This window comes from Grammomys surdaster, unplaced genomic scaffold (genome assembly GCF_004785775.1).
Source record: "Grammomys surdaster isolate TR1022 unplaced genomic scaffold, NIH_TR_1.0 126313, whole genome shotgun sequence".
Taxonomy (NCBI): Eukaryota; Metazoa; Chordata; class Mammalia; order Rodentia; family Muridae; genus Grammomys; species Grammomys surdaster.
This window is the reverse complement of record NW_021621113.1, coordinates 7717367-7739567: the sequence shown is the minus strand read 5'-3', so window position 1 is coordinate 7739567 and position 22201 is coordinate 7717367. Positions and strand designations below refer to the sequence as shown.

The window sequence follows — 22201 nt, the reverse complement described above, 5'->3', positions numbered from 1 at the left end:
GGTTATAGGTGTACCCTACCTTGCCCCTCCTCCTGAGTTCTGGGGTTTTAGGTGTGCCCTACCTTGCCTTCTCCTGAGTTCTGGGGTTATAGGTGTGCTCTACCTTGCCTCCTCCTGAGTTCTGGGGTTATAGGTGTGCCCTACCTTGCCTTGCTCTGTATGCTTGCATATGGATTTCCTTTTCTTTTTTATTTGAATCAAAAGCTTAACTTTTTAGGCATTCTGGTTGGCAGCCTCTATTGCAAAGATGCCAGTTTAAAAGGGGAGCGGGGGTCAGAGTAGTTTCTCTTTAGGAGTCCTTGAAGACATTCATGTGCCGCACAAGACCGTTTACAACATTTCATTATTGAAGTGACTTATTTGACAAAAACAAAACAAAAAAATCTCACCAGCCTCCCAGACACACAGTGGCCCTTGTACAGTTGGAAATGTGCAGCCGTATGGTATGGACTCCTGCCACTTCCTCTCACTTGGGCTGTGTAGGAGGACAGAGCTCTCTACACCGAGGTACACACACAAGTCCTCCTTGTGCTTTTTTGAAAAGATTTATTTATTTTATATATGTGAGTACACTGTCACTGTCCTTAGACACACCAGAAGAGGACATCAGATCCCATTACAGATGGTTGTGAGCCACCATGTAGTTGCTGGGAATTGAACTCAGGACCTCTAGAAGAGCAGACAGTGCTCTTAACCACTGAGCTGGCTCTCCAGCCTGCAACCTTGTTATTTTTAAGGTGGCCTTAAACTCTTGATTCTCTTGCTTCCCATGTGCTGAGATTGTAGATTTATGCCACCACATGCAACTTTTATAAATTTTTCCCCGTGATCTTAAAGCCAGGAAGCTCTTAAGATACAATCTCTAATATGGTCCCATACTTAAGCTTCTAGAGTGGTTATTTATTTCATAGACGGAGGAATAACATGTGTTGTTCTATTTTTCAGTAATATTTTTATATTTATTTTAACTTAATAAATTAATGTACCAAGTAGGACATAGTTAAAGGATCATTGTTGTTTTGAGAGGTTTCACTATGCATCTCTAGCTGGCCTAGAACTTTCTGTGTAGAAACAAGCTAGCCTTGAAGTCAGTTCTGTCTGCCTCTACTTCCCTAGTGCTTAGATTACAGATATGTGTCACCACACCCAGCTGGAAATAAAAAATTTGAAATTATTTTGAAGAGTCATAATTTTGAAAATACCTATTCTGAGTATGTTAGATCTGAAAGGCGGTAGAGCTTGCCAGCTGCCTTCACAGATTCCTGTCTTAGCTCAGGGTCTAGGCATCAGGGCGCTTAGATTTTCCTTAGAAACTGACTTTACACTGTCTCTGTGAACTTGAGCCTTGTCCTCCATGGTCACAGATTCTCCATTATTTGTCTTTTCCTAACACTGACTGATGCAACTTGTCGATTTTATTTTTTCTGTTTTTTTTTTGTTTGTTTGTTTTTGTTTTTCGAGACAGGGTTTCTCTGTGTAGCTCTGGGTGTCCTGGAACTCACTCTGTAGACCAGGCTGGCCTCGAACTCAGAAATCCGCCTGCCTCTGCCTCCCAAGTGCTGGGATTAAAGGCGTACGCCACCACTGCCCGGCTTGTTTTTTTTTTTTATTTTACTTTAAATAAAATAAAACAATATTTTATTTATTCTGTTGCAAGTTGCTGTCACCTTCCTGGTGTTTTCATACTCGCTCAAATGAACATCTGCTCCTGGAAATGAAGGTTTAAGTGCTTCTTACTGTCAGAAAAACAGTATAGACCCTGGCCGGCCTGGAACTCAGAGACCTGCCTGCCTTTGCTACCCAAGTGTTGAGAGCAAAAGCCTGTTCCACCACATCTAGCCAGATCTACATTCTTTAGAAAACTTTCTACATTGTATTGTATAACTTTATCATAATTAAACAGTTTCCTCTTAGTGAACATTTAAGTTAATCACATTTAAGTTATTGTAAGTAGTTTTACAATGAGTATTGTTTTCTATATTTCTTCAGGATAAGATCTAAAAGTGAGATTTCTGGGTTAAAAGTACAGGTACTTAAAGTTTACTTATACTGCCAAGCTATCTCCCAAAAGAGTTGCCATAAAGTATACTGTTGTCTAGTTTGAGAGTAAAGCTTTATCCACGATATCTCTACACTATTTTTTATCTGTCTTAATTGTCTTTCCCAGACAGCATCTCCTCTATAGCCCTGGCTGTCTTGAGCTCTGACCAGATTGGCCTCAGTGATTGGCCTGCCTCTGCCTCTTCAGTACTGGGAGGTACCACTGCCCAGCTTTAATTCTTTTTTTAAAAAAATAATGAATTAAATTGAGGATCTGATTGTTTTGGTTGTAGCTCCCTTAACATTTTGGTAAAGTTGAGCATTTTTATTTATGACTAATAAATTTTATTCATTTGCCCTTTTCAATTTACTTTTCTTTTTTTTTTCTTCTTTTTGGAGACAAGGTCTTACTGTGTGGTCCTGGTTGGCTTGGAATTCAGCAGACCAGGCTGGGCTTGAACTAAAAAAGGAAACCATCTACTTGCTTTTGTCTGCTGAGTGCTGGGATTAAAGGCACCAACCTACACAGCTGTTTTCTTTAGCTTTTCCTCTCTTGTTTGTGGTAGGGCCATTGGAATTGAACCTAGGGCTTTGCACATGCTAAGCATGTGCTCTGCCACTGTGCCACACCCTCTCTAGTTTTAATTGGTTTTATTTGCTTATTGAATCGGATCTTATTATTTGCCCAGGTCACCTTCAAAATATGAGCTCAAGCCATCCCTCTGCCTCAGTCTTCCCAGTTGTTGGGACTGTCATAGGCACACAGTGCCATACCCAACTTTGGTTGTCTTTTTTTTGGTTGTCTTTTTTTTTTTTTTAATTGAGTTTTAGGAGCTCTTTAGTGAAGATTATGAATCTTTTGTTTGACATATGAGTGTTTCCTGACAGTTGTTTACCTTTTGTTTTCATCAGAGTTTGTTGGCTTGTTTGTCATAGAGACTCTTTGAGTTCAGAGCAGATTGCTTTTTAGTTTAGCTGAAAGTCTTAATGACTTAAGGACTTAATGTCCTTGACTGAATCTCCCAGATACCCCATCTGTTGTCAGCTACTGTATCATTGATGGTTGTCTTTCTGTTGTTTCAGAAAGGGGAGTGTGTTTGCCTACAGTGTCCCTCTGGATACTCTTTGTTTATATTGAAGCAGCAATTAGATTTAAAGATCTGAAAAATTTTCATGTAGACCTTTGTCGACCATTTGCTGCTCACTGGTGAGTATTACTTATATTCTTAGTCTACATTTCGGTGTCCCAGCGCTGTGCAGCTGAGCCTGCCACTGTCTCTAAGCTTCAGCTCTCTGACCTTCCTCCCGAGGTCGTGGGAAGGAGGTGCAGGTGTCAGGTGTTTAATTTAGTAAGTGTCTGACAGGTGATTTCGATAATGATTCAGAAAAATCTAAATGAGCTTCCATAGTCTTTTACAGAAGTAACAAGACTACTGATACTTCTAAAAGGAACTGGTCTAATTATGGAATATAGGTAAAGGTTGAGGTATATTTCATTTAATATTATCTAAAAGTATTAAAAAATAAGCTTGATTTCTGTTTACATTGGTTGTGAAAAGCACATTTTTTATTTTTTATTTTTTTAAGATTTATTTATTTATTATATGTAAGTACACTGTAGCTGTCTCCAGACACCCATATGAGGGCATCAGATCTCATTGCAGATGGTTGTGAGCCACCATGTGGTTGCTGGGAATTGAACTCATGAACTCTAGAAGAGCAGTCAGTGCTCTTAACCACTGAGCCATCTCTCCAGCCATTTATTTATTTATTTATTTTTTTATTTATTTATTTTTATTTTTTGGTTTTTCGAGACAGGGTTTCTCTGTATAGCCCTGGCTGTCCTGGAACTCACTCTGTAGACCAGGCTGGCCTCGAACTCAGAAATCTTCCTGCCTCTGCCTCCCAAGTGTTGGGATTAAAGGCGTGCACCACCACTGCCCGGCACTACATGTATTCTTTATTTATGTGAGTACACTGTAGCTGTCTTCAGACACACCAGAAGAGGGCATCATATCCCATTACTGATGCTTGTGAGCCAACATGTGGTTGCTGGGAATTGAACTCAGGACCTCTAGAAGAGCAGTCAGTGCTCTTAACCACTGAGCCAACTCTCTATCCTACATGTATTCTTTTTAAAAATCCCACTGAATCCACCTAATGCTGCCAGATGTACATGGGCATAGGGCCATTTACTGAGAACATGGATATTTTTCACAGCTAGAGGTGGGACTTCATGAGCCCTTCCCTGATCTGTGCTGCAACTTTGGCTTGATGCTCTGCAGTCATAGCCTCTGTGAGTTCTTTTGAGCAGTGACTCTGTTACGTCCCGATACCTCTAATTCTTTTTTTTTTTTTTTTTTTTTTTTTTGGTTTTTCGAGACAGGGTTTCTCTGTATAGTCCTGGCTGTCCTGGAACTCACTCTGTAGACCAGGCTGGCCTCGAACTCAGAAATCCGCCTGCCTCTGCCTCCCAAGTGCTGGGATTAAAGGCGTGCGCCACCACCGCCCGGCGGTGATACCTCTAATTCTTAAAAACATAAAAGATGTCTAAATTTTAATGCGTAAGACTCATTGTTTCCTTCAAGCATTAGTCGCTGTGTCTGTCAGTCTCTCTGGTGACTCCTAGAGTCAAAGAACACCTTCAGTGAGCTGGGAAGTGGGCCAGCAGACCTGTCCGCGGGGCTTTTCTGTTTGCATGAGTTTATTATCATCAACTAGAACTGATTTTCTAATTTTTAGTCTCAGTAGCCTATGTGTTTGCTACACATATTATTTTTTAAGCTTGCAATTATTGGCTGGAGTGTCTTCCTTCTAGTATTGGGTACCCTGTGGTGACTTTGGGCTTTGGCTTCAAAAGTTATGTGAGCTACAAAATGCGGTTAAGGAAGCAGAAGGAAGTTCAGAAGGAGAACGAGTTTTACATGCAGCTGCTTCAGCAGGCCCTCCCTCCAGAGCAGCAAATGTTGCAGAAGCAGGAGAAGGAGGCCGAGGAAGGTATGTCTCTATTCTGAAGCCGTGGGCCTAGGAGGCTAGTCATATTTTGGCTCAGTAAAATAATTTTACTGAGATTTTAGATTTTCAGTTTTTCTGATATTCCTCCTTGGACCATTGTTTTGGCCATACAGTACAGAATGTGTTTGCCGTATTTTGCCCTCTGAGGACCATTGGCTTCTAAATAAGGTTCTTGTTTTTCATATATTTTTATTTTATGCATATTGACTTTTTTCCTGTGTTTGTATGTATACCACATTGGTAGTCTGGAGCCCTGGAACTGGGGTTGCTGGTTGTTCTGAGCCACCATGTGGGATCTGAACTCAGGTCTTTGTAAGGGCAACAAATGCTTTTAATTGTTGATCCATCTCGCCAGTCCCTCTCTCATTATTTTTTTTCAAAAATTTATTTATTTTATGTATGTGAGTACACTGTTGCTTTTTTCAGACACATCAGATGGTTGTGAGCCACCATGTGGAATTGAACTTGGAACCTTTGGAAGAGCAGTCTTAATCCCTGGGTCATCTCTCTAGGCCCCTATCTCATTATTTTTAATTTTTAAAAATATAAATATGTTGTTACAAATTTTAAGAAGTACTTAGTGATAAAATACACTTTGACCATGATGTTGTAATTGAAGCAAGTCAAGACCAAAGAGCAAGATGCTGGTGTGGACGTGTGATGTTGCCTTCTGGTGGAAGAAGATGTGGGTTCCGTTTGAAAGTTTCATGTACATGGTACAGTGGTTCTTAAATGGAACCATTTCTCACAGGGTTTTCTCTCATGGACATTCAGCCAAGAGTGACAGATGAGCTGGAAGTGATTTTCCCTTTTTTAAAAGATTGTATTTATTTATCCATATGAGTGGTCTATTTGCATATATGCCTGAATGACAAGAGGGCATCGGATTGCATTATATAGATGGTTCTGAGCCACCATGTGGGTACTGGGAATTAAGCTCAGGACATCTGGAAGACTAGACAGTTTTTCTAAACGCTGAGATATCTTTCTAGCCCCCAGTACTAATGTCCTTTGCTTGAGAGTTGCTTTGGAAGATTGAGATTATGCTTTTTAGTTAATTTATATTAAAATCCTTTTTATCTGAAGCAGTGCAAAATAGCTCATAAAGAGACCACAGCACGTTGAAATGTACTTTCTTTTTACTTTCTTTTTTTTTTTTTTTACAGAAAGTTCCTTGTAAGTTTCCTGGGCAGTGATACAGACATATACACATATTACTCCAACACTGGAGTCACAAAAAGACAGATGTCTGTAACCAGAAGTCCATCTTTTCTTTCATTTGAAATTTTTTCAGTAATATTATTAGGTGTTCGTTTAATCAAATCATCTTTTGAGAAAGAGAATGGGGGGGAGAGAGAGAGAGAGAGGAAGTTTGTGAAAGTTATCTCCTCACACCTACTTAGGTCTTGAAGATTGAACTTGGGGCACTAGGCTTGTGGGGCAAACATTTTTAAATACTGTGCCATCTCCCCAGTTTAATTTAGGCCTCTTTTTAAACAAAGCTTCTTAGGAAAGTAGCTGTTGGTGGACTATCCTGCCATAGCATAATAAATTCCTTTTCATAAAAAAAAATAGGTCCTCTTACAGAAACAAACTGCTTTTGCTCTTTCTCTTATGGCAAACTTAGTTGGCTTGATATATGATTTGATTATAACATTTTAATCTTGGTTTAATGCCGTATCTTTAGTGGTTTGAAGTTCATTTTGTGGTGATTTTCTCAGATGTGTCTGGGCTCACTCCTTGGAATTAGTGTAGTATATATTGTACTTTCTGCTCCTAAGTTCCTACTGTGATTAATGTAGTGAATTTCTAGGCCTGGTTAATCCATTTTACTAAGTCAATCTAGTCTCTGTTTTTAAAAGCTAAATATTCCAGTATGGGTTTTTGTTTGTTTGTTGGTTTGTTTTTGGTACTGTAGCAGCCAAAGGATTGCCGGACATGGATTCCTCGATCCTTATACACCACAACGGAGGCATCCCAGCCAACAAAAAACTTTCCACAACATTGCCAGAGATAGAATATCGAGAAAAAGGGAAAGAGAAGGACAAGGATGCCAAGAAACACAACCTTGGAATAAATAACAACAACATTCTACAACCTGTAGACTCTAAGATACAAGAGATTGAGTATATGGAAAACCATATCAATAGTAAAAGATTAAACAATGATCTTGTGGGAAGTACAGAAAATCTCTTAAAAGAGGACTCATGCACTGCTTCCTCAAAAAATTACAAAAATGCCAGTGGAGTTGTGAACTCCTCGCCTCGAAGTCACAGCGCTGCAAATGGAAGCATTCCTTCCTCGTCTAGTAAAAACGAGAAGAAACAGAAGTGCACCAGCAAGGGCCCGAGTGCACACAAGGACTTAATGGAGAACTGTATTCCTAACAACCAGCTGAGCAAACCAGATGCGCTGGTAAGGTAAGTGTGTGTGGTTTCCCTTCCTCTTGAGGTGACTCCAAAAGGATCTGGGCCTGCTGGAGTTGTGATCAGTGCAGAGACTGGTCGCACTTGTGTGTTTGCTTTACACAGCTTTAATAGCCACCTGTGTCAGCATAGGAAAGCATTGATTTAACCTTGTCTCTACTCTGGATAAGAGGTGAGATGACAACTTCTCACCTGTCACAGAGTTGCCTGCACCACCTGATTGGTGGTCCTGAAAGATGCTGTGTTCATTCTGTCTTTTTTTTTTTTTTTTTTTTTTTTTTTTGTCTATGGGAAGTTCTTTTTGTCAGAAAGACAACAAGAAGAGTTTGTGCTTTGTTGTGCAAATTTCTCTGTGATCAGACTGACAGGATGGGAGAGGAGTAAGGAAGTTGTCCTTTTACCCTGAGCTTGTTTTATTGGTTAGTTTCTTTTTCTGTAATTAGAATTTAAATTACCCATAGATAAGTCTGGGATATTCAGGTTTGAAAAGCAGTCTCTGGCTGAGAAGGTGGCTCATTGGGTAAAGGTGATTGCTGACAGGCCTGATGACCCCTGGTACCCACATGGAAGGAGGAGAGAACAGATGCTGGCAAGTTGACCTCTGACCTCCACACACACATGACACTTGCACACAGAAAAAATATTTTTTTTTAAAAAAAAAGAAATCTTTTGATAAAAATTTCATATGGGAATACAATACTAGATGGAGATTTTAATCTGAAACATCCCTTTTCTCAACCTCAATTAAAAAAGTAACACTGTTAAGTGACACTGACTGGCTCAAGTTTCATTTGATTAAATTGGCAATCAAATGTGGTTTTTAACCCTGGTCCGGAAGCTGAGCGTTGAACTGAGGGAGGGGTTTTGGGTTTTTTTTTGTTTGTTGTTGTTTTTGCTCTATGTTACTAGCTCAGTTCAGTAAGTTTCTTATATTCCACTTTCTTTGGCTTATTTTAAGGCCAAGGACAATTTTTTCTTTTAGGAAGAGTTTTTATCATTGTAGAAAATGTGAAGCCGGGCAGTGGTGGGGCACGCCTTTGATCCCAGCACTTGGGAGGCAGAGGCAGGCGGATTTCTGAGTTCGAGGCCAGCCTGGTCTACAGAGTGAGTTCCAGGACAGCCAGGGCTACACAGAGAAACCCTGTGTCGAAAACCAAAAAAAAATAAAAAAATAAAAAAAATAAAAAGAAAGAAAGAAAGAAAATGTGAAGCAGAGTATTGATTGGTTTTAATTTTGTGAGTGATAGCCAGATAAGAGAAATGGGGTCTATAGTACCTCTCACTCCCGAAGCAGGCCTCTGTGCCACTTTGAAAGCACACCATTGCCTCTGCCGTGCAGGCGGTCACTGCTTCTCCACTGCTGCGCAGAGTGTACAGTCAGAAGAAAGTTCTTCCAGCTGTCCTGAGGAGAGAGACCAGTCATTGTGCATCATCTTATTTCAGAAGGAATTTCCAAAAGTTGGCTAAATGAAGCAGGTGGAATCTTTGCTGCAAGTTATTTAACGTCTTTACATGATTTTAGTACCAAAACAGGTTTCCTGTGTTTGGTGTTGCAAGTGAGGTGAAACTGCCTTCTCAGGAGCCCCAGCTAATTGTGATGCTAATTGGCTCCTGCTACCTGATCTCCCTTTGGTATAGAAGATTGAGGACTCAAATGGCCAGTGACCTAGGGCTGTGGTATTTGTGCCCCTTGCCTGCTCCTGGGGACTGCTGCCTCCTGTTGTCACCAGTGTGGACTGTATCTTCACCTGTAGGTTCCCCCAGAGTAAGTTTCTATTTTAGAGAAGTACTTGCTGTCAGTAAGTTAATAGAAAAATATATTTAAGTAGTCTTATGAACTTCTGTGGAATTATTTTCAACTTTTTTTTTTTTATTTTTTTTGGTTTTTTCGAGACAGGGTTTCTCTGTGTAGCCCTGGCTGTCCTGGAACTCACTCTGTAGACCAGGCTGGCCTCGAACTCAGAAATCCGCCTGCCTCTGCCTCCCAAGTGCTGGGATTAAAGGCGTGCGCCACCACCACCCGGCTATTTTCAACTTTTAATGTACTGTGAAAATAAATTGAGCCAGGTGTGGTGGTGCACACCTTTAATCCAGTACCGGGATCTCTGTGAGTTCAAGATAGAGCTACACAGTGAGGCCCTGTCTTAAAACAAGGAAGTAACCTAACTATCTAAAAGTGGGAGAAATTTATACAGATAGTCCTTGATCCACCTGTCTCTGCTGGGATTAAAGATGTGTGCACCTTTTTATTTTTTATTAACTTTGGAGACAGGGTCTCTCTATGTAGCTCTAGCTGTCTTGGAACTCACTATGTAAACCAGGCTGGATTTGAATTCACAGAGATCTGCCTATCTCTGCCTCTTGAGTGCTGGGATTAGAATGTGCCACTGCACCTGTCTTCTGATACAGTTACTGTAAAAATCATACTTTTGGGCCATATTAAAGAATTCTAGAAACTATTCACAATATGATACTCCATAAAGAAGAGAAAACAATGTCATTAAAAACATTTTTCCCAATGTATACAAAAAAGAGATTTGAAGAGAAAAGCTGAAATGTTGACAAAAGCTACAGCCTGTGGTAGAATCAGACAGATGGTTTTTCTCTTTACTTACATACAGAATTCTCCAAAGTGAATAATAATGAAAGCATTTGAAAGGAGAAACATTTTTCAATTTTTTTTAATATGCATGGTGTTTTGCCTGCATGTGTGTCTGCATTAGGACCACCTGGAACTGGAGTTACAGTTGTGAGCTGCCATGTGGCACTGGGAATTGAACCCAAGTCCTCTTAAAGAGCAACCAGTGCTCTTAACTCTGAGCCATCTCTCTAGCCCAGAAAAACATTTTTCTAAGCAAATTCTCCACCTTAGTTAGAGGAGGCCTTATCAGTTCTTTTTCTCTTGCTTATCTGGTTTTGACTTATGTATGCTTTGTTGAATGCTATTAAGGCTGCTTGTCTAAACCTGCTATGTTTGAGTTGTTAGCTTATGAGTAGAGTGAGTATGTCATCTTCAGATGAGCAAGCTGCACTTAGTTGTCTGTCTTAGGATTATCATTGCAATGATAAAACACCATAGAAAAAGCCACTTGGGGAAGAAAGAGTTCATTTGCTTTTGCATCACTGTCCATCACCGAAGGAAGTCAGGACAGGAACTCAAGTAGGGCAGGAACCTGGAGGCAGGAGCTGATTCAGAGGCCACAGAGGGGTGCTGCTTACTAGCTTGCTCCCTGTTGCTTGCTCCACCAGCTTTCTTACAGAACCCAGGGTGGTACCACCCACAATGGGCTGGGCCCTTCACACCAGTCACTAAGTAAATGCCCTTGTCAACAATCCAGTCTTATGAAGGCTTTTTTTTCTTCTTCTTTTTTAAATGGGCATTGGTGTTTTGCCACATGTTTATCTGGGTGAAGGTGTCAGATCTTGGCGTTACAGACATTTGTGAGTTGCCATGTGGGTGCTGGGAATTGAACCCTGGATTTAGTGCTCTTTAGCCGTCTCTCCAGCCCTGGAGGGATTTTCTTATTTGAGGTTCCCGCCTTCAAATGACTACAGGTTGTGTTGAGTTGACATAGAACTAGCCAGTATAGACTCTTAAGGCTCCGATGCAGGCATTCAGGGCCAACTGTGGACATGCACCTTTTTCAGGCATGCCATGGTTGTGCATGGCTTTGACCTGGCTATAACTCCACAGGGATGCTCTCTATACCATGTTCAAATATTTGTGCAAAAAAACCCTGAAAGCCAGAATTACATTTACCACATAAACTAACCTGTAGTTCTTTTATAATGATAAATTAATTCCACCACAATCTTCAGCTAACAGTTTTTGATGATTGAATTCTGTTGGGTGTCTGTGTTGACTAACAGTTAACAGCTTGCAAAGAGACTGCTTGGGGATAGTTGTTGAGATAATAAGACTTGCTAGCACCGTGCAGGGCTAGCATGCCTGTGGGGCTTTTCTCGACTTCCACCAGCTCCATGGCTGTGCCCTAGGATGATGCTCTATTCCTTACCAGACAGGCAACCCACTGCCAGTTTTGTTACTGTTGTTTGGTTAAGGTTTTAATTTTAATTTACTTTATTTGAGGCTGGGTTTCATTATGTATCCTTGGTACCCATATCTTTGTAGAACTGACTGGCCTTGATCTCCTAGAAATCTACCTGCCTTTGCTTCCCAAGTGCTGGAATTGAAGGCATTCACCACCACTGCCTGGCCTGATATTTAATTTTTAAAATGTTACATATTGTTTATTAGAGAAAAGGTCTCACTTTGTCATCCTAGTTGGCCAGGAACTCAAAGAGTGTAGGCCCTGCTAGCCTCAAATTCACACAAATCAACCTGCCTCTGCTTCCTGAGTTCTGAAATTAAATTTGTGTGCCACCAAGCCAAGGTTATTTTTACTTGTTTGTGTGTCTGTGCATGTGAGCACAGTGCTGGGAGGAGTGTGAGAAGAGCAGTGGGTTCCTTGGAACTAGTGTTACCGCCAGTTGTGAGCCACCAAGGTACGTGTCGGAACCGAGATCTGCACAAGAACAGTATCCTCCGTCCACTGAGCCCTCTCCAGCCTCACACCGCTGTTCTACTTACATGTTTCGTTGGAGCATAGCTCACTTGTTTACACAATTCCAGTGGCTGCTTTTGTGGCAGAGTTGAGTAGCTGTGACAGACTCTATAGCTACAAAGCCACAAGTACTCACCTTTTGGCCCTATTCAGAAAATGTGTTGGCCTGCTTTGTACAGCACTTGCTTGTTCTTTTCTTTTAATAGATTGTGAATTTCAGAATGTCTTCATTTTTGTGTCTTTATAAAAAAGATGGTTCTTAGTGAATGGAAGTGTGTTAGCTAAGAGAGTAACCTGGGAGCAAGGAGCTGAGTGAATGAAGAAGATACTAGGTATGACATGCAGGAAATCACACTGGGGAGATGGCTGAGTAAAGGAGTCTAGCGCAGGGGAGACAGGGAACTTAGGAATGATAAACAGTGCCTATGGACTTTTCCCAGAAAACTTGGGGATCTTGTCAAGGCCAGTCCAGAGTACTCTTTTGGTTTGAGAAATACAGTGTCTTACTAAAGGACTCCGTTCAAACTTGATTTTGTGAGTTCTTTTTGTTGTTGTTTTGTTCTTTTGTATGTATGTTTTGTTGTTTAAACAGGGTCTCTCTATAGTTCTGGCTGTCATGGAATTTACTATGTAGATCAAGCTGGTGAGAACTCAGAGATAAATTGTCTCTGCCTCCTGAATGTTGAGACTAAAGGCATGCGCCATTCCTGGTGATTTTGTGAATTCTTAGTTCAGGGTATTTAAAAACAGACTTAAAATGTTAGTAGCCAAAAAATGTTTTTATTCCTAATGTGGCAAAAATCCTAGTTAAAGAAGAAAGAAGTGAGGTCAGTTATGTCAGCCAAGTGCTGTGCTGGGAAGGAAGAGGGTAAATCAGAGAGGAGCTTGTGAGTTCTCAGTGGCTAGTTCAAAGGCATGTTAAGTCTTTCTAGTACTGCAGAAGAATTTCTGTGAAAACTTAATAAAAGCCTCTGGGCCTTTTATTATTTTTCCAGAGGACCAGAGTTCAGTTTCTAGCCTGCAGGTATAATTGTCTCCAGCTCCTGGGATCCAGTGGGTGGGTATGCACATGCACACGCATGCCCACCACTAAAGCAGTTTGTCTTAAGTCCTATACCCTCCTCATTTGCCATAAGGACCCTGTGAGGCTGCACCATTCTTACTGGCTGTAGGTTTGCTTTTCAGCATATCACAAAGATTCATTTAGTGAATGGTCTCAGATTCTTTTTCTTGGTAACCTTTCTTTTTAAGGCCAACTGTCTGGGTTAGATGTACCAGTTTCCTGTGGTCCTGTGTCTACTGCAGCATAGCTCATTGCTTCCAGGTTTTGCAGTAGGAATGAAGCCACAGTGACCAGGGGCCATGTGATGGAAAGTGTCTTCTAACTCATTTGCACTTTATATTGTCTTCTTGAGAGGTGGCATTTTTGTTTGTTTTTATTAGTTCCAGTTTTTAATCAGGTTGTTTTCTTACTGTTGAGTTTTTTTCTTCTTCTTTTTTGTTTTTTGGTTTTTTTTGTTTTTGTTTTTGTTTTGTTTTTGGAGACAGGGTTTCTCTGTGTAGCCCTGGCTGTCCTGGAACTCACTCTGTAGACCAGGCTGGCCTCGAACTCAGTTGTCTGTGGACTGTTTCTGCCTCCTGAGTGCTGGGATTAAAGGCGTGAGCCACCACTGCCGGGCGAAAATTTATTTCTTTTCTCTCTTTTTTTTTTTTTTTTGGTTTTTCGAGACAGGGTTTCTCTGTATAGCCTTGGCTGTCCTGGAACTCACTCTGTAGACCAGGCTGGCCTCGAACTCAGAAATCCGCCTGCCTCTGCCTCCCAAGTGCTGGGATTAAAGGCGTGCGCCCCCAACGCCCAGCCCTTACTGTTGAGTTTTAAGAATTCTTTGTATATTTGGATCTTTTTTTCCATCTGGGACAGGGTCTCCTTTGACTATGAAACCCCCTTCAGCTTCAAAATACTAAAATTGCCAGGATATGTTGCCATACCAAGCTGGGTAATAGATTTTTATTAGACATCTTTTGCAAATATTCTGTCTCTGATGAATCATTTTTCCAGTCCTCCTTCCTTCCTTTTTTTCAGATCATTTTGTGTGTATGACTGTTTTGCCTGTATGTATTATGTATGTATTATGTATGTATTATGTCCATGCACAAAGCGCATTGCTGTTGTCTGTGGTTAAGAGCAGGAGGGCATTGGATCTCCTGGAACCGGAGTTGAGGGTGGTTGTGAGCCACGATATAGGTGCTGGGCATTGAACCTAGGTCTTCTGCAGTAGTTTTAACTGCTGAGCCATTTCTCTAGCCTCAGTGGTTTTGTTTGTGTGTTTGTGTGTGTGTGTGTTTGTTAAGCAGGGTCTTACTGGGTATGGGTAGCCCCCAGCTGACCTGGAAGTCCCTTTGTAGACCAGGCTAGTCTCACACTCACAGAGATCAGTCCCCTCAACCTCCCAAGCACTGGTGTTGAAGGCATGGGTCATCACTCCTAGTTGTTGTTTTATACTTCTGGAGTTTTGGTGGTTTAGTTGTTTAGTTTAATTTGTGTGTGCTTCTGTCACACATCTGGGTATTGGAACTTCTGGCATTAGAGTTACAGGTGGTTGTGAGCTACCTGGCCTGGGAACTGAACTTGGGTTTTCTGAAAGAGAAGTGAGTACTCTTAACCATCCTTCCTTGACTTTTTTTTTTTAATAGCATACATATCCATCCACTCAACCCCCATGCTGGGATTGGATGTAGGCCCTTGCTAGGCAAGGGTTCTATCTGTGGGTTGTATTTCTAACTCCAGAAATGTGAAGTTTTAATAAGTAGCTTAGCTTCCTTCTTGCCTTGTTGATTTGGAATATGTAGCTTTTATGCTCTTCTGTTTTTTACTTAAGATGCATCAAAATCACTTCCTCCATGTATCTTCACCTCATTTTCCTGGTGAATAAAATAATCCTTTGTAGGTCTCTGGTTGTCAGAAGTCCCTGAGATCGGAGGTCAGGCAGGTCAGGGTGTGACACTCAACTGTTGTTGCCCTGGATCATTTGGCAAGGGTTTCTTTTCAAACTGCCCAAGACAGAGTTCTTGTTGGTGACTGTTACTTGTTTTAAGTTCCATGGTTAAGGAGAGGCCTCAAAACCAAATGTAAATTGCTCCATATTCTGTGGAAAGGCTGAAACAAAAGTCTCCTTTAAGTATTTTTCTGTCCCACTGTCTCTTACGCATCAAAAATGGAAGACTTTTTGTTTTGTTTTGTTTTGTTTTGTTTTTTGAGAGCAAGTGTCTCTCAGTGTCCCTGGCTGTCCTGGAACTCCTTATGTAGACCAGGCCAGCCTTGAACTCAGATCCACCTGTCTTTGTCTCTGAAGTGCTGGGATTAAATTAAAGGCCTGTACTACTGTACCTGGCTATGAGACTCATTATTTAAAAAAAATATATTATTTTTAATATGATATAAACTTGATAAAGTAGTTGAATTATAGATGATATAAAGAGTCATTAAGAAATAAATTTTCGCCAGGCAGTGGTGCCGCACGCCTTTAATCCCAGCACTTGGGAGGCAGAGGCAGGCGGATTTCTGAGTTCGAGGCCAGCCTAGTCTACAGAGTGAGTTCCAGGACAGCCAAGGCTATACAGAGAAACCCTGTCTCAAAAAACCAAAAAAAAAAGAGAGAGAGAGAGAAAAGAAATAAATTTTCGCCTGGCAGTGGTGGCTCACGCCTTTAATCCCAGCACTCAGGAGGCAGAAGCAGTCCACAGACAACTGAGTTCGAGGCCAGCCTGGTCTACAGAGTGAGTTCTAGGACAACCAGGGCAACACAGAAAAACCCTGTCAACCCTGTCTTGAAAAACCATTAAATATGTAAGTATATATCCAGATGCTATTGTTGACAGAATTGCAGAGTAGTTACTTTTTACTTTTAGAAAGCATCTAAGAGATGTCGGCTGGGCTCTCGGCCCGTCCTTATCACTGAAGTAAATGAGCCTGGAGATGAGGGCGGAGAGTGCGGGCTGCAGGCCATCTAACCAGAGTGGGAGTGCCGGGGCCAGGCTGACGCTTCTGGGACCCTTGAAAAATGTTGATCAACCTGCTTTATTCTTCTTCTTCTTCGTCCTCCTTTTTGTCTTCTTCCCACCCTCACCCCCACCTCCCCACCCCTCTTCAAGACAGAGTTTCTCTCTGAAGCCCTGCATGTCCTGAAACTCTCTTTGTAAACCAGGCTAGCCTCAAAACTCACAGAGAACCATCTGCCTCTACCTCCTGAGTGCTTGGATTAATGGCATGCCTGCCTTATTTTTGTTCTTAATCTTGTTTTCTGTTTTGTTTTTTGTTTTTTAAAGATTTATTTATTTTATGAATGTGAGTACACTGTCTTTTAGACACACCAGAAGAAGGCATCAGACCCCCATTACAGATGGTTGTGAGCCACCACGTGGTTGCTGGAAATTGAACTCAGGACCTCTGGAAGAGCAGTAACTGCCACCAGAATTAGATATTTTGGTCTTAATGCTAAAATGTGTGGAAAGAATATATAAATAAAACTTCAGAATTTTTAAATTTCTTGTTCTGAGTATCTTAAAATGTCTTACTCTTTACAAAGGCACAAGGTGCTGCATCCTAGTACTGTTTGTTGTTAGAGGGAGCCGACTGTGCCATTGAGCCTCTCTGGTTCCTGAGAGTCAGCTCTAGTGAGAGCTAGCTTAGGAATTAGTCTACTGAGCCTAGAGCCACCAGCATGGGAGCTGACGGCACTTGTTGAGTAGCCCTAGCTAGACAACAGCAAACTAAGAGGAGCAGCACAAAAGGAGGCAGGTCATTGTTGCTCCTCCTTCTGTCCTGAGTGAGCAGCGCTGAGAGGCAGGTCCTGGGGTCTGTGAAGATTTAGAAGGAGAAAGCCTTTAAAAGTGGAAAAATGGAAACCTAGGTTACACTGACATGCTGACTACCTCCTTTACTCCTTTCTTCCCCCCCTTACCTTCTCCCTCTTGCTGCTCGCCCCGCCCCGCCTTGCTCCCTCTCATCGGCCCCACCTTTATTCCTTTCTAAGTGAAAAAAATATTTTTATTTCATGTGCATTGGTGTTTTGCTTGCGTATTTGTTTGTGTGAAGATGTCAGATCCTTTGAAACTGGAATTAAAGGAATTTATGAATGGCTATGTGGTTGCTGGAAATTGAACCCAGGTCTTCTGGAAGAACAGGTAATGCTCTTGACCACTGAGCCATCTCTCCAGCCCCTTCCTTTCTAAATTTATGGGGCTCTTTTAGTTATAGCAAAATACAATAATTTAAAACTTAGTTTCTCCTGTAATTAATTCTGTTTATTTGTTGACCTGAGATCTAGGGAAGGAATGTGGAAAATGGGTCTTAGAATTTTCCCCAAATCTTTAAACAACAGATGCTGTGCCTCAAAGGGAAAGGAATACAGAGAAACACTTGAGACATTTCCATTAATTTATTTACACTAAGGAGTGTATCTTAGGGTGTTACTGCTGTGAGCGGACACCATGACCAAGGCAAGTCTTATAAGGACAACATTTAATTGGGGCTGGCTTACAGGTTCAGTCCATTATCGTCAAGGTGGGAACATGGCAGCATCCAGGCAGGCATGGTACAGGAGGAGCTGAGAGTTCTATATCTTCATCTGAAGGCTGACTTCCAGATAGCTGGAATGGGGTTTTTTTGGAAGGAAAAGATACATTGTTTTAGATACTAATAGTGGATTCAGTATAGTTATGTTCGAATAGCTGTGAAATAAAATGTAGTGAAAAAGAAAATCCAAGAAGCCCCTGTTTGTGTTCCTGGAGAAGTTTTCAAAGTAGCAAAAACTGGAGGCTTGTACTCTTTTCCTGAAAGAACAAAGACTTGGCTTCTTTGGAACTCTTTACCACTCCATCTTTTCTTACTCTTTAGGGAGCCAGGCCTAGATGTAGGGTGACAGTAGAGGAGGCTGACTCCTAGCACTAGGAGTAAAGAAGAAAGGTCCCGGTCCAGGATGCAATAAAGAAGCGCAGAAGGTTCTGAACTCCAGCTATAGGTTTAGGGACAAAGTAAGAGTAGGCCCGAGCTATAGCCTGCCTGGCAGGAGGCGGCCAGATGGCACTCAGTCAGGGCTGTTTCTGTCTTTGTAACTAGGCTCAGATGAAGCTAAACAAGCAGTTGATCTAGTGTCACATGCCTTCTCAGGGGAGGGAACTTTCATTGACCACAACACTCTTCCCCCAAGGAAAGTCTTAAGAGTCCTACAAAGTACTGTGGAGAAAAGGTAAAGTTTGAAGCTGATGTGTTTCTCAGGTACATAGAAAACACTTAAACATTACCTGAGGTCATATATTTTGCAGGGTTCTTCTGCATTGTGACTTTCTGTCTTGCTTACTCTTTACAGCACTGTTCTCAGCCTTCCTAATGCTGGGACCTTTAATACAGCTTCTTAGGGTGTGGTGACCCCAACCATAAAACTATTTTTGTTGCTACTCCGTAATTGTAATTTTGCTACTGTTATGATTCATAATGTAAATATCTGTGTTTTCCTATGGTTTGGGGGGGGCCTGTGGCAGTGTCTTTTGCTTCCCAAAGGGGTCACTACCCACAGATGAAGGATCGTTGCTTTACAGCATCCTAATGCCCATAGTAATAAGTGTAAGGTCAGTGAGGGCAGAGGCTGCCTTTGCATTTGTCCTTGAGAGAACAGAGGCACTTGAACTGGAGTCTCCTAATTGATCATAATTCAACTCAAGGCTTTGCTTTTTAAAATTGTAGTCAGTTTTCATGTAGCTCAGGCTCTAACTCAGGATGATATTGAACTCCTCACAGGCCTCCAGTTGTGGAGTGAGTGCTGTGGTCACGGGCATGTGGTGCCCTGCCTAGTTCTGCATATTTCAAGGAACCCAGGGTTTCCTGCAAGCTGGGCAGTAACAGCCACATTATAGCTTCTCAAGGTCTCTGGGTTAGGAAACCTTGACAGTACCTAGGACATGACTGCGCTGCTTTTGGGGAAGTTGATAACAGTTTTATTTAATAAAAAGGAAAAAGGGAAAGAAAAGCGTTGCAAACTGTCTTCCCCTTTTGTTCTGGATTCTAGGAAGTTTTATAGTTGGGCATCTGTTCTTACTTTTTCTAGAGGCAATGTACAAGGTGAAAGGAACCTGCAGGTTGCAGCGAGAGGACCAGGGCAGAATCCTCCGGGAGACTACTTACTGTCTAGCCAGCCGTTCACACCGCCGGGCAGTTGTTTATGTCTGTGGCCAGGGGATTTTGTCAAAAGCCATCTCTCAGCAACAAGAGAGATCTTCCTTGTCTTCCTTCTCTCCCCTGCTGGGCCTTGCCTTCACCAGCCCAAGATCAGCCTCTGCCTTTGTGTCTGCTGGCAAGAACTCAGGCTTAACTTTTCTGTCTGTCTTTCTCTCCCAGGAAGTACCCACCCTAGGTAGGGAACATTATCTCCAGAGAGTCTGCATTTGCTCATGTGGTTTGTGTTTGAAAATACTTTGTCTGAGTGTCAGGAATAGTCAGTGGAAGAAAATCTGATCTTGGGGAAGAGATGTGCTCCATACACACCAAGTGCTCTGCAGACTGACCTGCTGAGCCCACTGAAACAGGCCTCTCTCTGTTTCCAGTTGGATGCATTAGTGGTTATTTAAAATGTCGTCTTTCCTAGCTAAGAGGTGTAAAAGTGTGTGAGGTCTTAGGATGAGGACTCTAAAAGCCAGACACTTAGTGGAGCTGGCCAGATTAGATTAAATGTGTTGGAGAAAGTGTGACTACTAAATTATTTGGAAAGTACCAAGTGGAAAAAAATAAGCAGTAGATTCATAAGTCTATTTTTAAAAGTTTAGTGGTTTTTGTTTGTCTCTTTGGAAACAAACTTAATTTATATTTGTCTGGTACTATGTCTGAGCAAGTATACTTTGACAGACTTGATTTATTTTCATTTCCTGCTCTGTCCATAATATTTTAGGCTGCTATAGTTTTACTTGGTTGGTCTTGTTTATATTAATTAACAAGACAGAGTGTGCTTATTTTAGCCACTGAAGGAATTTTAAAGCTATATAAAAATATAATCATTGTAATAGGAACATGATTTGTACTTCAGGAGGGCTGCTTGGTGACGTGAGCACCATGCAGCACATTAGAAACTAGACAGAAAGGAAGCTGACCATGCTGTTTCTTCACCGTTTCCACAATTAATAGCTCCAGCAGGGTAGCAGTGACCTGTGCCTGGTAGGCACATGAGGAGCCTAGCAGTGATAGATTCTGATGGTTCACCTTGTCCAAAAAGCAGATTTTTTTTCTCATCACAGAAAGCATGCTTTAATATAAATATGTGCATCTCCAGTTGCTGCATCAATAGATACTGTGTTATAAAGACATTAAGTTTTTTTTATTATGTATATATGCCCATGTACATGTTAAGATCAGGATACTTGCATGAATTGGTTCTCTGCTAGTGTGGATTCTGGTACTCAGACTCAAGTCATCAGGCTAGGCAGCAAGCACCTTTGTCTACTGAGTCATCTCATCTCGCCAGCCCATTTTAAAAGACTTATAAACTTATCTTTCACATTTCTTGATAATGCTAGTATTTGGAGGTGTATGTGTGTAGTTTTTGTGGGTTTTTTTGTCTGTCTGTCTGGTTGGTTGGTTGGTTGGTTTTTTGGGGTTTTTTTGAGACATTTACACTGGGCTAGTACAGTGTAGCCCAGGCTGGCCTGGAACTTACTCTGTAGACCACACTAGCCTCAAACTTAGAGAGATCTACCTGCCTCTCCTTCCCAAGTGCTGGGATTAAAAGTGTAAGCTAATATACCCAAAAAGATGCTAATTTTGGACACTATGGCTTTCATTTTGAAGAACTTAGAAAGCCAGCACCACGTTTCTCTACATGAGCAGCTGTGTAAAGGCCTCTAGAGTACTTTCTCTCTCTGGATATTCTTTTTCTTTTCTTTTTTTTTAAGGTTTTTCTAGACAGGGTTTCTCTGTGTAGCCCTGGCTGTCCTGGAACTCACTCTGTAGACCAGGCTGGCCTCGAACTCAGAAATCCACCTGCCTCTGCCTCCCAAATGCTGGGATTAAAGGCGTGCACCACTACTGCCCGGCTGGATATTCTTTTTCTAATATTTATTTTTCATTAGCTTTATTATAAATCAAAACACCACAGACCAAGATTTTAGTGTGTGATGTTCCTCTATATTCTATTAGGAAAATTAATGTGTTCACGCTTTGTGTTTGTCTTAGTTAGGGTTTCATTGCTGTGTAGAGACACCATGACCAAGGCAACTCTTAAACAGGAAAGCGTTTAATTGGGACTGACTTAAAGTTTCAAAGGCTTAGTTCTTTATTGTCGTGGCTGGAAGCACAGTGGTTTGCAGACATGGGGCTGGAGGGGCTGCAAGTTAGCTCTTGTGCATCTTGATCTGTCGCGTCAGAAGGAGACAGAGCACCACACTGGGCATAGCGTGAGTGTGTATGACCTCAAAGCCCGCCTCCACAGCAGTGCCCTTCCTTCACAAAGCCACATATACTGCACACAAGGCCACATCGCCTAATAGTGCCACTAAGGCCCGGCGTGTGACACGCGAGTCCATGGAGGCCGTACCTACCCAGCTTCCACGGTGTGTGACAGAAGACGGAGCAGGTATATAAGAGATTCTGTAATACAGTTTCACCTAGTAATCAGGTCATCAGGATGTTGTTTAATGTTGGACATTTGTGTCTGGTAAACACCTTACAATGAGGCACAAGAGAGCTTCACTTTGGTATTTGCTGAGCCGTGGTTGATAGACTGTGCTGGAACAGCTTCCAGTCAGTGTAGGTCTCACATAAGTAGGGTATGTCTACCCATCAGGTGCATGCCATATACTTTGCCCTAACTGACTCCTGCTGCCTGTGCTGTCAGTGTGGATGACCTGGCAGGGAAGTAGAAGGTGGTATGAAGGAATCACTATTTGTTCTGGGGTTAGATCTTTGATTTACCTAAAACAAGTCTTATCTTCTTAATTAAAGTACACAAGGACTACTACTGATGGAATTAGATACTTAGCCTGACGAGGTCTTCATTTTTTCATATGAACCTCCCTTCTTCATAAGCACACACATTTATCTCTCTCTTAAAGTTGAATCTAAATTCTGGCCACTAGTCGTGGGTGTGTGTGTGCTTCTAGAGTTTACACTGG

General features: G+C 41.7%; 1 protein-coding gene across 1 annotated transcript in view; it reads left to right on the top strand.

Moving 5' to 3' along the window:
* Maco1 (macoilin 1) overlaps nucleotides 1-22201 on the top strand; it is a 62129-nt gene that overhangs the window by 20572 nt on the left and 19356 nt on the right. Inside the window, exons 4-6 of the mRNA XM_028759882.1 lie at nucleotides 3124-3247; nucleotides 4859-5037; nucleotides 6974-7475. Coding sequence (XP_028615715.1) covers nucleotides 3124-3247; nucleotides 4859-5037; nucleotides 6974-7475 — 805 coding nt within the window. The remainder of the gene's footprint in view (nucleotides 1-3123; nucleotides 3248-4858; nucleotides 5038-6973; nucleotides 7476-22201) is intronic.